The sequence below is a fragment of the Aquarana catesbeiana genome, linkage group LG01 (assembly GCF_042186555.1).
Source record: "Aquarana catesbeiana isolate 2022-GZ linkage group LG01, ASM4218655v1, whole genome shotgun sequence".
NCBI lineage: Eukaryota > Metazoa > Chordata > Amphibia > Anura > Ranidae > Aquarana > Aquarana catesbeiana.
Genome location: NC_133324.1, coordinates 228,430,644 through 228,447,206, shown reverse-complemented (window position 1 = coordinate 228,447,206; position 16,563 = coordinate 228,430,644). Strand labels below are relative to the sequence as shown.

The window sequence follows — 16,563 nt, the reverse complement described above, 5'->3', positions numbered from 1 at the left end:
ACAGTAAAAGTTTCAACAGCCTTTTGTTCATGTCAGAACTACTTCCCTCTCCCATAAGTGGAAATGCAAAGCAGAATGCACCTAAAAGCAACAAGAGCCCTTATTTTTCATATTCTAGCTACTGTTTACTTCACATCGGAAATAATACTAGCAGGACTGGGCATATGCCCACTCTAAAGAATGTACAATCAAAACAAATGTTGGTACTACACTGTACAATTAGATTATTGTTATTTTCCCAAATGACTGTTAGGGCCGTACCTACGATTTGTCCTTAAATTATAACACCATTATATCTCCATTCTCTATAAAGCCCCTTTTGATAACAAACCAATTCTGTCATAATTGGAAATAAAAAAAATATTAAGCTTCCTTTTATTGGTCATTAAAGAAAACATTTATTAGAGGCATATAGAGCCTTCCGAAAATGACAGCTGACTATACCAACGACTCTCCTCTTGTAACACCTTGAGTTATTGATCTGAAAAAGCGTAAGTATGCAGGTCAGTAATTCCAATTTTCTTTGACTTATTTGAACTGCATACTTCTTTCAGGTAAGTGGTTTATAAAGTATTGCAGATAGTTGGTCACTGCCCTCATAGTTATGGAATGACATTATGTAAAGAATACATGTGGTAATATCATTACTTAACGTTGGCCCCACAATACCTCCTTTAGAAATTAATTTAGAATTAAAAATAATATCTCAGAAGTAGAAGTGGCAGTGCACTGAGCTGGCTGGTAAGCAATTAGATATCCAGAGTAATAAGATGACTGGGGTGCATGGTAAAATCATATTACTACTACATATGCACTTTTGCATTTTACTTACCCTGTAGCAAGAATTCCTCCATGTGGAAAGAATGTACAACATAGTCCATTTGTTACTGGTGCGGCGGACAAGGGCTCTTCATGTTCCAGGGACCATATTCTCAGAAATCTGCATTTGTGTTTTAAAAAAAAAAAATGTAAGGACCTCAAAATTAAATGAGGTATTCAAAATGGAAAAAAAAAAAAAGAGGTGTGACATTCTGAACTCTGAGGACCACACATGTTTACTTTTATTTCTAATGTTACATTACACATTATATGAACAAGCACTGGTATAAAATCAAAGATCACTTACATTTCATAAAATTATTTATAGGTTTAGATATCAAATGACAGTTTGTTCTACTCAACTATACTATCTATTTTACTTATAGGCCCCATTTAAATTAGGCGATAACTTGTGTGCCCTGCAAAGTGACGTGTGTTATCGCACAGGGATGTACAGGTGTTACATGCATCCCCGTGTCGGCAGTCCTATAGATGTGTATTGGGACCCATGGCTGCACAAACACAACTGCTGTGTCCCGATGTTACATCTGTGCGGGTTTCTTGGCCCCAAACTCAACCTGGGTGCATTCAAGGCCGTGCAACTGCACAGATGTAATACTGGGACACATCTATAGGACTGCCGGCACAGGGATACACACAACACTGTGCATCCCCGTGGCGGTAAAAGACAGCCCTGCTAGGGGCACACAGTTAATCACCATATAGGAAGTCATGATTTCTTTGTAGCACCCTTGATAGGGAAAATGTACGGACATCCTTATTCAACTAGAGAAACTAGCAAAAACCTAACCAGGAAAAAATGCCTGTTGGCCACCAATGAGATCCTGCAGAAACTCAGAACAGCTCCTATACAGGCAGACAGTTACTGAAGTAGAGCCGCACGATTCTGAATAGAATAAAGATCACTATTCTCGGCGTAACATCATCTTTCACATCATACAAAAAAATTGGGCTAACTTTACCATTTAGTTTTCTTTGAAATTCATTGAAGTGTATTTTCTCCCAAAAATTTGTGTTTGAAAGAAGGCATCCCAAGTACATTATAAAATATTGCAACGATCGCCATTGTATTCTCTAGGGTCTCTGCTAAAATATAAATATAAATATATATATATATATATATATATGTGTAATTTCTAGCTGAAAAATGGCTACAGCGCGGTCGGATAACTCTGGGGGGGGTGTACTATAACATCCTCCCAGAATCGCGCGCCCCCAGGCACCTGGGAATGTCCGTTACCATCGGGTCTTCCAGATCCGGCGCGTCATGAAACGGGTAAAGGGCCAATGACAGCAGCCCTTTATCACGTGATCACTCCGTCCAATGACGGAGCGATCAGATGTTTGGTTCAGCTCCTCCCCTCTCCTCGCACCAATTGGTAAAGCATGCGAAGAGAGGAGGTGCAGCAGTGCTGTGGGCTGGATGTGACGTGCCCACGGCGCTGATCTGTGCAAGCGTACATGTCTCATCCATGCTCCATCCATGGCTCGTCCGTGTCACATCCATACTCCTCAATGCCACATCCGTGACACATCAGTGCTCATCTGTGCCACATCAGCGCTCATCCATGCCTCACCTCATCAGCGCTCATCCATGCCTCACCTCATCAGTGCTCATGCACATCAGTGCTCATCCGTGCCACATCAGTGCTCATCCGTGCCACACCCAATCAGTACTCATCAGTGCCAATTCCAATCTCTTGAATAACTTGTAATTATGACAATTTTTTTGGGGGGGGGACTTAATTTTGTAAAGAATTATCGGAAAAACTTCTAAACACTCACCATGCCTCTTACTAAGGAATGTCTACTTTTCAAAAAGGGGTCATTTGGGGGGGGGGTGGTGGTGGTGGTGGTGGTGGTGGTGGGGGGGGGGGGGTAGTTGTACTTTCCTGACATTTCAGGGCCTCAAGATATTAGGCCGTCAGTACATCAGGTGTGATTAATTTTCAGTGATTGGCACCATAGCTTGTGGACTCTATAATTTTCACAAAAAACAAATATGCACTTATGTGGGTTATTTTTACCAAAATATGTAGCAGTATACATTTTGGCCAAAATTTCTGACGAAATATTACTAATTTATAACCGCAACGAAGAAAGATGAATTTTTTTTTCTTACAAAATGTTCGGTCTTTTTTCATTTATGGCGCAAAAAAATAAAAAAACTCAGTGGTGATTAAATATCACCAAAAGAAAGCGCCATTTGTGTGAAAAAAAGGGCAAACATTTTGTATGGGTAAAGTGTTGCATGACTGAGCAATTGTCATTCAAAATGTGAGCACTGAAAGCTGAAAATTGGTCTGGTTAGGGGGCACTCTGTATAAGTGCCCAGTCGGCAAGTGGTTAACTTGTAAGCAACAAGCGTCAGAAAAAGGCCTGGTCTTTAAGTGGTTAAACTGACATTAAGGCCTCTTGCACACTGCATCTTGAAAATGCTCAGTACAGCTTATTTTTTTACTGAGCTAAAATACAGCCCATTAATTGTAATGTGCCTATACACACAGGCATGTAAACAAGCGCCGTGTATTCTTCAGTAAAAAAAAAAAAAAAGGAAAAAACTGCATATTTGGTCAGTAATTTATGCCTCATGCGCGTAATCGCGCTAATGCAAACATATTTGTCCACTGACATTTGCAATCCGAAAACAAGCTTCCACGCATGTGCGAAAATGTGCGCGAATATTGTGTGAACGCATATGCGTGAAAATACATTAAAAAAACACTTCTGAAAAAGTAGGTGCTCAAACAGGAGTATCATGTGCAAGAGGCCTTACAGACCAAAGTTCACCCCTTTGAGCTCTAAAAGAGCAGACTGATGCAATGTTTCTTTTTTATCTCTCCTTCAGGCTGCGTTTTTTCGACAGCTGTGAGCAGGAGAACTACTCTGCACGGTTTACATGAATTGTGGAAATGCTGGATTAACCATTTGCCGACTGCTGGGCGTCCATGGACGTCCTGTGCTTTATGATGGTATATCTGAATGATGCCTGAAGCTACAGGCATCAATCAGATATCAGCGTTTTCAGGTGGCGATTACCTACACCATAAGAACGATCATAGCGGCTGGTCAGCCACTAGATCGTTCTTACGGGTGGCGAGAGGGGACGTCCCCCCTCCCCCCGCCCTCCGGTGCTTCTACCGACTCACCTCTGCAATCGGCGAGTCAGAGAACAGATCCGCCGGCCCCCGATGTCCACCATAGAGATTTTCGTCGGACCAGATGGTCGCCGAAGTCTCTATGATCGACGGAGGCAGAGCGCGATATTATGACGTCACGCCCGGCCTCTGCATTAAGAAAAACGGAGCCGCCTCGGCTGGGAAGCAGTGATTTTTTTTTTTTTTTTTTTTTTTTTATTTTAGGCTTCCCAGCCTAGAGGTGAGATGTGGGGTCTTATTGACCCCATATCTCACTGTAAGGAGGTCCTTTCATGCCATATTCCTATTACAAGGGATGTTTACAATAAATAATAAAATAAATAAATAAAAGTGATCAAAACTTTTTTTTTTTTTTTTAAAGTGTCAAATTAGAAAATTTTAAGTAAAATTAATAACAACATTTTTTTTTTTTTAAAGCACCCCTGTCCCTGTGTGCTCGCACGCAGAAGCGAACGCATACGTAAGTCCCGCCCACATATGAAAACGGTGTTGAAACCACACATTTGAGGTGTCGCCGCGACGGTTAGTGCGAGAGCAATAATTCTAACCCTAGACCTCCTCTGTAACTCAAAACATGTAACCAGTAAAAAATTTTAAAGCATCGCCTATGGGGATTTTTAAGTACCGAAGTTTGGCGCCATTCCACGAGCGTGTGCAATTTTGAAGCGTGGCATGTTAGGTATCCATTTACTCGGCGCAACTTCATCTTTTACATTATGCAAAAAAATTGGGCTAACTTTACTGTTTTGTTTTTTTAAAGCATGAAACAGTTTTTTTTCCAAAAAAAAAACGTATTTGAAAAATTGCTGCACAAATACCGTGTGAGATAAAAAGTTGCAATAACCACCATTGTATAATGTTTGGGGGTTCTATGTAATTTTCTAGCAAAAAAATTATGATTTTTACATGTAGGAGAGAAATGTCAGAATTGGCCTAGTGGGCAAGTGGTTAAGATCCTGAGGGGGGTTGAGTCGAGATCGTGATTTTTTTAACAATGAATCGTGCAGCTCTATACTGAAGTGTAGGAAGAGCCAATGATCTATGAGGACGCTCATCAGTGCTCTCCTATTTCATTTAGACTTGCAAGCCATCTGGGGGATGGGACTTTTTAGTCACAGAACTCTAAATGAATAATGCAGCTGTGTGGGCAAAGCCCTGTACAGCCACATTGTTTTAAGATGTAACAGCGGGTGCTGGGAGAGGAACTCCTGCCTGCTGTCACTGAAGGAGGGGGGGTCGGCGGCTGCACAGTAACATGTTACACCCGAAATACGGGTGTAACATGTAATATGTTACAAAAGATGAACTTATCTGAATGCTTATAACATTTAAATATTTCATAAAATTCATATGTATTTTATATACGAGGTATGTCTAAAAAGTTTGGTGAATGGTCCGCTATCTCAACAGCACCATGGGCCAGGTGCATGCACATGGCTATGCAGAGAAATGTTGAGAAGCGCCACCTATCGTGGAGTGCACGTGACCGTCAGGGTAAACCCACTGCGGGCAGTCGAACATAGTCAGTGTGAGAGGTAGGTTCACAGTGCAATGAAGCAACTAGTGAACATCAAGTTCTGCTACAAATTAGGGAAAATGGTGACTGAGACATATTAAAACGTTGGTGCAAGTGTACTTTACGCAACTGGTTCAAATGCTTTTGCAACGGGAAGGAAACTACTGAGGATGAGCCATGTTCGGGACGGTCGTGACAAGCAGAACCCCAAACACGATTCAGCAAGCGTGACCCAAATAGTCGCCTGCAAAAGTCCAAAGGTCAAGATAATATTGATTGCCTTCTTTGACAACGATTGGGGTCAAACCTTTAGCCTAGGTTCACATTGCTGCGGGTTAGAAATCGTGCGAGTTCAGCTGAACAATGCAGTCTGACTTTGGGGGCGATTTGACAGACATCTGTGTGGGTTCCTGCACAGATGTCTATTGAAATTGCACCCGAAGTCGCCAAAAGTAGTGCAGAAATGACTTTTGGGAATCGGTGCGGCTCTGCATCGATTCGGATGGTGCTATTGCCGGAAATAGCCAGCAATTTGGCATGCGAATTGACACGTCAAATCGCTTGCCAAATCGGACCAATGTGAACCTAGGCTGAACATCACATTCTACTAGGAGGTTTTGAAACGGTTGCTACGACGCATCTTCCATGTTTGGCCAGAGTTGCACAGTACTGGGCAGTGGATGCTGCTGCACGATAACGCGCCTGCACACTGTGCGATCTGTGTGCGCCAATTCTTGGCTCAGCGCCGTGTACCTCTTCTCAATCATCCACCATATTCCCCTGATCTGGTGCCTGCGGACTTCTTTCTGTTTCCCCGCCTGAAGAGCGTTATGAAAGGGGCATGTTTTGTAGACATGGTGGCAATCCAAGAATGTGTGACAGCGGTTTGCTGACAGTTGCCAGAAGCTTTATAAACGTTGCCAAAAGTGTGTTGTGAAGGATGGCGATTTTTTTTTGAAGGCCCATAATTTATTTGTATCTTCTGTTTTGTTTGTTTTCTAATACCACTCAAACCTTTTAGACACACCTTGTATAGTGGACGTCTCTGTATGGATTGCACCTCAAAAGTCCCGTTGTTTCCTGGTTAGGTTTTTGTCACCTCTACTTATAACCTTTATACGTGATAAGCCACATAACAGCTGAGAACACAATAAACATCAGTTATAAAAAAAAAGTCTCTTGTAAACAGTACAAGTCGCAGCTTGATCTACTATTGAGACAGCAGGTGTTTTTTTAATGTATTCAATCCTTCATCCTACTATATAAATGCACAAAACACTTCTCACCTGTCATCTGCCAAGCTTGCAAGGTACAGTCCTTCTGGTGAAAAGCAGACGGATCTGAGAGCGCTGAGCTGTGGTTCTGGAGAGCTATAGTCCAGATCACGAGACAACGAAATATGGCTAAGAGCAAAGTACAGCGGTCAACAAAAGACATTTTACTCCAATTTCTCTAAGCATTACAAATATTTATCACACCATCTATATTATTACAACTAAAATAGTGACTGTTAGCTTTTTTCCTTTGTATGCATCTATCATCTTTTAACCAACCAGATTACCTTTGTCAAGAGTTATAAAACTAAAGCAACTCCTAAAACTAGCAACTACTTACAGGAACTGTCTTAGCTTTTCGCCTGTATAAGGATCCCACAAAATCATGGTAGTGTCATAAGAGGCTGTGATTAAAAGTGCAGAATCTGGAGAGAAGTCACATGATACGACACTGTTCTGATGGCCCTCCAGCTTCCGAATGAGAGTGTATGATCGCATGCTCCAAAGCAGCACCTACCACAAGATAGGAAAAAACAAGTTCAGAAACAAGTGCAAGACTCCATTTCCAAGCGTCAGCCACTTCGAGCTGAGTGGAGAACTACAATAACAGTAGAAATGGATTAAAACAGTCAAATTCATTAGCTGAATTATAAAACTGTGAAACCTTACCCAACAAAAAATGTGTAATTATGCTCAGCCAATATTACAATCCACAGATTCATGCCAGTTAGCCCTGCCAGAAACTAACCTCAATTTTCTCTTTTGCAAATAAAATGTATTTAAAGCATAATTTTTGTTCTACTGTACAAATGAGATCTGGGGACCAAAGTAATATTACTGAGAAAATATAAACTTTTGAACTAAAATGTACACAATTTTATAATTAAAAAAAAAAGGACAGGTTAAAACTAGTCAGGGTGGGGTTTTATTTGCCTTCTGTGTGCCAATCGAGAGATTTCCCTTCACTTTCTATCCCCAGGCACAAATTTCAGAAAGTTTCTCCCTAAAGCAGTAAATCCACTCCTAGCTGGCTATATACTACTAGTAGATTTTTTTTTGGAAATTTTTTGCTTTAAGAAAGTTTGTTCGATTTTCTAATTGTTAGGGTGGTCAAATTGACATTCATATCCCACCACAGCGATAAGAAAAGCAAACGAAAACCGCCCCGAAACCATGTAGAATGTGCAATGTTGTCTGGTATTTTGGGAGTTAAAACAGGCAGTAAGGAGACACTATAACACCACCTCACTGCTGTCTGCTGCTCTATAAAGACTGACCCGAATGTGCTTCAGACAGAAAAGCAGGTTTAAACAAAGCCTTAGGATGAAAAACCAGCCAATATAAAAAAAAAGTCACTTTTTCTTGAACAATTATATTTAAGAAATTCTATTAATATATTTATAAAAAACTTTATGACCAATGTGGGCCACTTGTGGCAACAAATACTAAAAACATACGTTAAAGTGTATTAACACAAAAGCATGGCAATACATTTGATCTGTGCGCAGTGTGTTTTGGTGCCATTTATTGTGAATGTTACTCCAGCAAATTGTACAGTAGTGCCCAATGCACTGCAGCATATCACATCACATATACCATGCGTGGTCCTGCAACTAAATTGTTAAAAAACTGGTCTTGCAGTTTTTCCAATTTGATGTGGTGCACTGACAGCCCATTCATAATAAAAGGGCTGCCTTAAAGTGGAACTAAATACTTCACTAGATGTGCAGTCATCCCGCCACACAAACCAGAACGTAAACTGAGCTGCGCATGCATGGGAATGATGTCATTTTGCACTAGCCAATCAAGATACTCACACGCAGTATTTATCCACAGTCATAAGATATCTCCACAGCTCAAAGATATAGGTGTACGTTTATCAAACAGAGAAGAGCCGAGATCCTGATGATCACGGATGATCTCTCGGGTGTGTCAGTTTATGAAGCTGAGATGAGGAGTGGAGAACATGTTCTTCACTTCTCATCACAGGACACACCCTTCTGTCATTCACTTTTACACAGATGTAGGGCTGCAACTAACGATTATTTTCATAATCGATTAGTTGGTCGATTATTGTTTCGATTAATCGGTTAATAACCTTAGAAAAAAAAAAAAAAAAAGTGTGCTGTATAATTTAGTTAATATGTAAAGTTTTTTAAAAAAAAGCAATTTATTCTTAAATATCTCTATCCAGTGGTAAATATAAACAACCAACTATATGGTTACGGGGGCAAAATATTGAATCCACTCTGAGAATAACAGACAGAAGAGATATACTGTATATACACTATTAGAGGAAATATACTGTATACACTATTAGAAGAGAAATACAGTTTTTTGGCCAATTTGTTGTTGGGCAGATTAAAAAATACAAATTGCTGCTAAAATGCATTACATGCTTTTCTGCAGCTTCTCCATTGAAGTATATTGAACCAAAAAAGCACAGTTTTGCGTTAAAACAAAAAAAGTCCTTGACCCTTTCCAAATACGCAGCGGCTGAAAAAAAAAGCATAGATGTGAACGTGTCTCATAGAAAACCATGTTAAATGAACTGTAGTGTGTTTCTGCAAAAAGCACCAAAAAAAACACAAAGATGTGAACCAGTTCTAAGACGTTTAGTAACATAATGGGGTTAAAAAAAAAATAAAATGAGCCCTTTATAGTACAAAAAAAGCAAATAATCGCTACTGTAAGGGGTTCATTTTTTTACTGTAGAACTGTGAAAGTAATATTTACAGTAGCGATTTGCTCTTTTTGTACTATAAAGGGCTAATTTTATTATTTTTAACCCATTATGTTACTGGCCGATTAATCGATTATGAAAATCGTAATTGATTAATTTCATAATCGATTAGTTGTCGATTTATCGATTAGTTGTTTCAGCCCTACACAGATGACCAGTTTATGAAGGGGAGATCTTAAGATCTCACTGACCAACTCTGTAAAATATCTCCGTCCCAGATTCTGCAGCTCAGAGATGGAAAATATGGGTGAGAAGCTGCTGTGATGTGAGGAAGGAGGCTTCTTTCTTCCTAATATATATATATATATATATATATATATATATATATATATATATATATATATATATATATACACACACACACACACACACATATATATATATAAATACATACATTCATACACACACATTAACATATATATACAGACATGTATATATAATATACAGTATCTCACAAAAGTAATTACAACCCTCACATTTTTGTAAATATTTTATTATATCTTTTCATGTGACAACACTGAAGAAATTACACTTTTCTACAATGTAAAGTAGTGAGTGTACATCTTGTATAACAGTATACATTTGCTGTCCCCTCAAAATAACTCAACACACAGCCATTATTGTCTAAACCGCTGGCAACAAAAGTGAGTACACCCCTAAGTGAAAATGTCCAAATAGGGCCCAAAGTGTCAATATTTTGTGTGGCCACCACTATTTTCCAGCACTGCCTTAACCCTCTTGGGCATGGAGTTCACCAGAGCTTCACAGGTTGCCACTGGAGTCCTCTTCCACTCCTCCATGACAACATCACAGAGCTGGTGGATGTTAGAGACCTTTCGCTCCTCCACCTTCCGTTTGAGGATGCTCCACAGGTGCTCAATAGGGTTTAGGTCTGGAGACATGCTTGACCAGCCCATCACCTTTACCCTCAGCTTCTTTAGCAAGGCAGTGGTCATCTTGGAGGTGTGCTTGAGATCATTATCATGTTGGAATACTGCAATGCGGCCCAGTCTCCGAAAGGAGGGGATCATACTCTGCATTCATGGTTCCCTCAATGAACTGTAGCTCCCCAGATCCGGCAGCACTCATGGCTCATGCAGCCCCAGACCTTGACACTCCCCACCACCATGCTTGATTGTAGGCAAGACACACTTGTCTTTGCACTCCTCACCTAGTTGCCGTCACACACTCTTGACACCATCTGAACCAAATACATTCATCTTGGTCTCATCAAACCACAGCACATGGTTCCAGTAATCCATGTCCTTAGTCTGCTTGTCTTCAGCAAACTGTTTGCGGGCTTTCTTGTGCATCATCTTTAGAAGAGGACTCCTTCTGGGATGACATCCATGCAGACCAATTTGATGCAGTGTGCAGCGTATAGTCTGAGCACTGACAGGCTGACCCACCACCCCTTCAACCTCTGCAGCAATGCTGGCAGCACTCATGTCTATTTCCCAAAAAGACAACCTCTGGATAGGACCCTGAGCATGTGCACTCAACTTCTTTGGTCGACCATGGCAAGGCCTGTTCTGAGTGGAACCTGTCCTGTTAAACCGCTTTATGGTCTTGGCCACCATGCTGCAGCTCAGTTTCAGGGTCTTGGCAATCTTCTTATAGCCTAGGCCATCTTTAGGTAGAGCAACAATTCTTTTTTTCAGATCCTCATACAGTTCTTTGCCATGATATGCCATGTTGAACTTCCAGTGAGCAGTGTTAGAGAGTGAGAGCGATAACACCAAATTTAACACACCTGCTCCCCATTCACACCTGAGACCTTATAACACTGAGTCACATGACACTGGGGAGGGAAAATGGCTAATTTGGCCCAATTTGGACATTTGCACTTAGAGGTGTATTCACTTTTGTTGCCAGCGGTTTAGACATTAATGGCTGTGTGTTGAGTTATTTTGTGGGGACAGCAAATTTACACTGTTATACAAGCTGTACACTCACTACTTTATATTGTAGCAAAGTATAATTTCTTCAGTGTTGTCCCATGAAACGTTATGATAAAATATTTACAAAAATTTGAGGGGTGTACTCACTTTTGTGAGATACTGTTTTATATATAATATATTACACATACACACATACAGTATAATTATAATGTATTTTATTTTATGACCCATTCACATCTGAGCAATGCAAAATTGTTGGCAGAATTGCGCAATTCTTGCCACAATTCCAAATTGCTGTAAAATTGTGTCACAATACGCAATGCGCTTTCGAGTGCCATTCAATGTTAATGGCACCCCAAATGCAGTTAGCAGACATGCATTTTGTCATTTGACAAATACACTACCAATGTGCCAAAATGCGCACTGAAAAAATGCACAATGCTCCATGTCCAAAAAATTTCAGTTTGGCTTTTTGGGCCTTTTTGGTGCGCATTTTGGTACAGTTTTTGATGCATTTTTTGCTGCTTTTTTTTTCCCAATACACATTTTGGCTTTTATTTTTAAAACGCATTTTAGCAAATTGCATTTTGGTGCTTTTTTTAACATGTATTTTGGCTCATTTTTTTACCTGCGTTTTTGTGTGCATTCCTGGAAAAACATGCAAAATGCATGATAGGCTTGCGGTGCCGTTAATTGTTAATGGCACCCCAAAAGTGGCTAGCAAATGTGCCGTTTGCCAAAATACACATAAAAAGCAAATCAAAATGCACGTTAACAAAGTGTCAAACAACATGCTAAAAAAAAAAAGCGCCAAAATGTGCATTACAAACCATACCGAAATGCGTGTTAAAATAACCTGTGCCAAAATGTGCGCTAAAGAGTCAAAATATGTGTTTAAAAAAGAGTCAGTGCTTATTACGTTCATGTAATTAAATGGTCTATTTAACTTTGGTTTCACTTTTAAAACTCAGCTGCTCTGTAATCACACAGGTATCTCAGGAGATCACAGGCATCCCTCACCTCCTACTCAGATCTCAGGTGTTCTCAGAGGAAAAAATAGAATTTTTAAAAACAGCTTACCTGTAAAATCCTTTTCTTTCGAAGGACATCACGGGACACAGAGCCACAGTAATTACTGATGGGTTATATAGGTATCACTGGTGATTGGACACTGGCACACCCTATCAGGAAGTTCAACCCCCTATATAATCCATCCCCCTTGCAGGGATACCTCAGTTTTGTAGCCAAGCAATATAGTGTATTAGAAGAGGGGCGGGACCTCTGTGTCCCGTGATGTCCTTTGAAAGAAAAGGATTTTACAGGTAAGCTGTTTTAAAAAATCCTATTTTCTTTCTCGAACATCACGGGACACAGAGCCACAGTAATTACTGATGGGATGTCCCAGAGCAATGCTACCTGAGGGGGGGGAACCACGACCAAGTAGGGTGCAATCAGACCTGAGGACCCTGTACCGCTGCCTGCAGCACACTACGCCCAAAGGCGATATCCTCATGCCTTCTCACATCCACCTGATAGAATCTGGTGAATGTATGAACTGAAGACCAGGTTGCGGCCCTGCAGATTTGAGCCATAGAGGCCCGGTGATGCACTGCCCAAGAAGCACCAATAGCCCTTGTGGAATGTGCCCTGATCTGAAACGGAGGAATCTTCTGTTTCAAACCATAAGCTTGAATGATCAACTGTCGAATCCATTTCCTCTATTGGGACCCTCTGGCAGCACAAACAAAACATCCGTCTTGCGGATCTGAGTAGTTGCCCCTAGATAGGCCTTAACTGCTCTTACTACATCCAACGAATGTAGAGATCTCTCTTCCGGAGAACAGGGATCTGGAAAAAAGGAAGGTAGAACAATGTCTTGGTTTAAATGAAAATCAGAAACCACCTTCGGTAAAAAACTAGGATGAGGGCGTAGTACCACTCTATCCTTGTGTATAATCAAATAAGGCTCCTTACAGGAAAGAGCTGCTAATTCTGATACTCTTCTAGCAGAAGAGATGGCCACCAGAAAAATTAATTTCCTTGTCAGCAAGACCAAAGGAATCTGACTTATTGGTTCAAAAGGCCGTTTCTGTAACACAGCCAGGACCAAATTCAAGTCCCAGGGGTTTAGGGGCGCTTTAACCGGAGGATTAAGACGCATCACCCCCTGCATAAAGTTTCGGACCAAAGAATGCGAAGCAAGTGGCCGCTGAAATAATACTGATAAAGCAGAGACCTGGCCCTTGATGGTACTCAAGGCCAGCTTCATCTCTAATCCCATCTGTAGAAAATCAAGGATTCTACCTATGACATATTTCCTGGGATGCCAACCTCTGGATTCACACCAGGTTATATAAGCCTTCCAGACTCTATGATAAATCATCCTGGAAGCTGGCTTCCTTGCATTAATCAAGGTAGATATGACAGGACCTGAGAGCCCACGACTCTTCAGAACGTGGGTCTCAATAGCCAAACCGTCAAATTTAGCGTTTGTAAGGCAGGATGGAACACTGGACCTTGAGATAACAGGTCTGGGCGTTCCGGTAGTGTCCACGGGGAACCTACCGTCATCCTTACTATTTCTGCATACCAAGTCCTTCTGGGCCAAGTGGGGGCCACCAGAAGTACCGACTTCCTTTCCTGCCTGATCCTGCGAAGGAGTCGTGGTAGTAGCAGAATAGGTGGGAATGCGTAAATCAGTGAGAACCGATGCCACGGAATCACCAACGCATCCGTCCCGCATGCAAGAGGATCTTTTGTCCTTGCCACAAATCTGTCTATCTTTTTGTTGAATCGGGATGCAAAAGAGATCTACATCTGGAACCCGCCATCTTTGGCATATGGCCCAAAAGACGTCGGGATGCAGAGACCATTCCCCTGGAAGTAACTGCTGGCGACTTAGATAGTCCGCCTGCCAATTCTCTATTCCTGGGATGAAAATTGCCGATATGCATGGCACATGCATCTCTGCCCAGACTAAGATCTGGTTCACCTCTTTTTGAGCAGCTCGGCTCCAGGTGCCTCCCTGATGATTGACATAAGCCACTGCTGTGGCATTGTCGGACTGGATCCTGACCGGACAACCCTGTAGCCTGATAGTCCAGGCCTTTAGAGCTAGATGTATCGCCCGGATCTCCAGAATGTTGATGGGTAAGGTCCTCTCTGTCTTGGACCATACCCCTTGGACCGCAGCCTGTTCCAGAACTGCTCCCCAACCTGACAGACTGGCATCTGTTGTTACCACCGTCCAGGTAACAGGTAGAAAGGATTTCCCCTTCTGCAGGTTTTCGGGTATGAGCCACCAATTGAGGCTCTGACGCACCGCATGCGACAGGTGCATCGGAAAGTCTAATGCCTGAACCTTCTTGTTCCAGGTCGACAGAATACTGTGTTGCAGCATTCTTGAGTGAAACTGAGCATAGGGAACTGCTTCGAATGAAGACACCATCTTCCCTAGTAGCCTCATACAAAGGCGGACTGAGGGACCCTTCTTGGTCCTTACTGTCAGAATCAGCTCTCTCAAAGCAGTGATCTTTGCCTGGGGTAGAAATATTTTCTCCTGGCTTGTATCTATAATCAGACCTAAATACTCCAGTCTTCTTACTGGTTTTCTGACTTTTCTAAGTTGAGGATCCAACCCAGGTGTTCTAGATACCTGACCGTGGTCCTCAAGTTTCCATTCAAAGAGGCTACCGACCGGTCTATCAAGAGTAGGTCGTCTAGGTATGCTATGACAGCTATACCCTGAGCCCTTAATCTGGCCAGAGGAGGAGCCAAGATCTTTGTGAACACTCGAGGTGCAGTGGCTATCCCGAAAGGCAGAGCCACAAACTGGAAATGGCGCCCTCCTACCTCGAAGCGCAGAAACTTCTGATGAGCAGGAAAAATGGGCACATGCAGATATGCATCTCTGATGTCTATTGATGCCAGAAATTCTCCTCCCTGCAGGGTGGGAACTACTGTTCGAATTGATTCCATGCGGAAGGATTGAATCCTTAGGAATCGGTTCAGATCCCTTAAGTCCAAAATGGGCCTGACATCCCCATTTGGCTTTTGGACCGTAAAAAGGTTCGAATAGAAGCCCAATCCCTGGTCCTTTGCGGGAACTATCATAATGACCTCCTGCGACAAAAGTCGCTCTAACACTAGAAGGAGCGACTGCTTCTTCTCTGGGTCTCTGGGAACATTTGATCTGAGGAACCGAGGAGAAGGGAATTCCTGAAACTCCAGCTTGTACCCTAAGGTTACCGTGGAGACTACCCATCTGTCCTGGAAGTCCTCGTGCCAGAGCTCTGAGAACTGTCGCAGTCTTCCCCCCACTCGAGTGAGCGGGGGCGCCCCCTCATGCAGAGGTCTTAGTGTTTTGCCTAGTAGGCTTCTTTCCCCAGGACTTCTTTTGTCCCTGGGGTTGACTCTTGTCTCTGGACCCCGATGGAGGCGGCCGTCGAGACTGCCTGGAGGCTGAAGCCCCCGGCGCTGGGGAAAGAGTCCGTTTGAAAGAGGGACGCTTACTCTTCTTCTTGACAGGTAAGAGAGTGCTTTTCCCACAAGAGATTCTCTTGATATAGTTATCCAAGTCCTCTCCAAACAACCTTGCACCACGAAATGGAAACCCAGCCAGTAGCTTCTTACATGGTGCTTCGGCTGACCAATTTTTCATCCATAGGATTCTACATATATGCACCAACCCCAGTGAAAGATGGGAGGTTTGCACGATAGAATCTCTAATGGCGTCAACCACAAAGCATAAGGCCGCTGGAAGGTTAGCAAACCCCTGGGCCTGCTGTTCAGGTAATACTTTGATGACCTGCTTAACATGGTCTCTTAAGTATTGACAGACTCCAATCGCTGCTACTGCAGGTTGGGCCACTGATCCTGCTAAGGAGAAAACATCCTTCAATAGGGATTCCATCCTCTTATCTACAGGATCCCTGAGCATCTGAGCGTTGTCTACAGGACAAGTTCCTTGTAATAGGAATAAAAGTGACCCCAAATAAAAAATTTAAAGTAAAATAAGTAAGAAAAATAATATAAATATATATGTTTTTTAAAGCCCCCCGTCCCGACGAGCTCCCGTGCAGACGCGAGCGCATACGTGAGTAGCACCTGCATATGAAAACTGTGCTCGTTA

The 16,563-nt window shown here is 42.1% G+C and overlaps 1 protein-coding gene across 1 annotated transcript in view; it reads right to left on the bottom strand.

Moving 5' to 3' along the window:
* WSB2 (WD repeat and SOCS box containing 2) overlaps positions 1 to 16,563 on the bottom strand; it is a 67,777-nt gene that overhangs the window by 10,117 nt on the left and 41,097 nt on the right. Inside the window, exons 7-9 of the mRNA XM_073625638.1 lie at positions 7,129 to 7,301; positions 6,801 to 6,917; positions 833 to 940 (exon numbers count right to left, since the gene is read on the bottom strand). Coding sequence (XP_073481739.1) covers positions 833 to 940; positions 6,801 to 6,917; positions 7,129 to 7,301 — 398 coding nt within the window. The remainder of the gene's footprint in view (positions 1 to 832; positions 941 to 6,800; positions 6,918 to 7,128; positions 7,302 to 16,563) is intronic.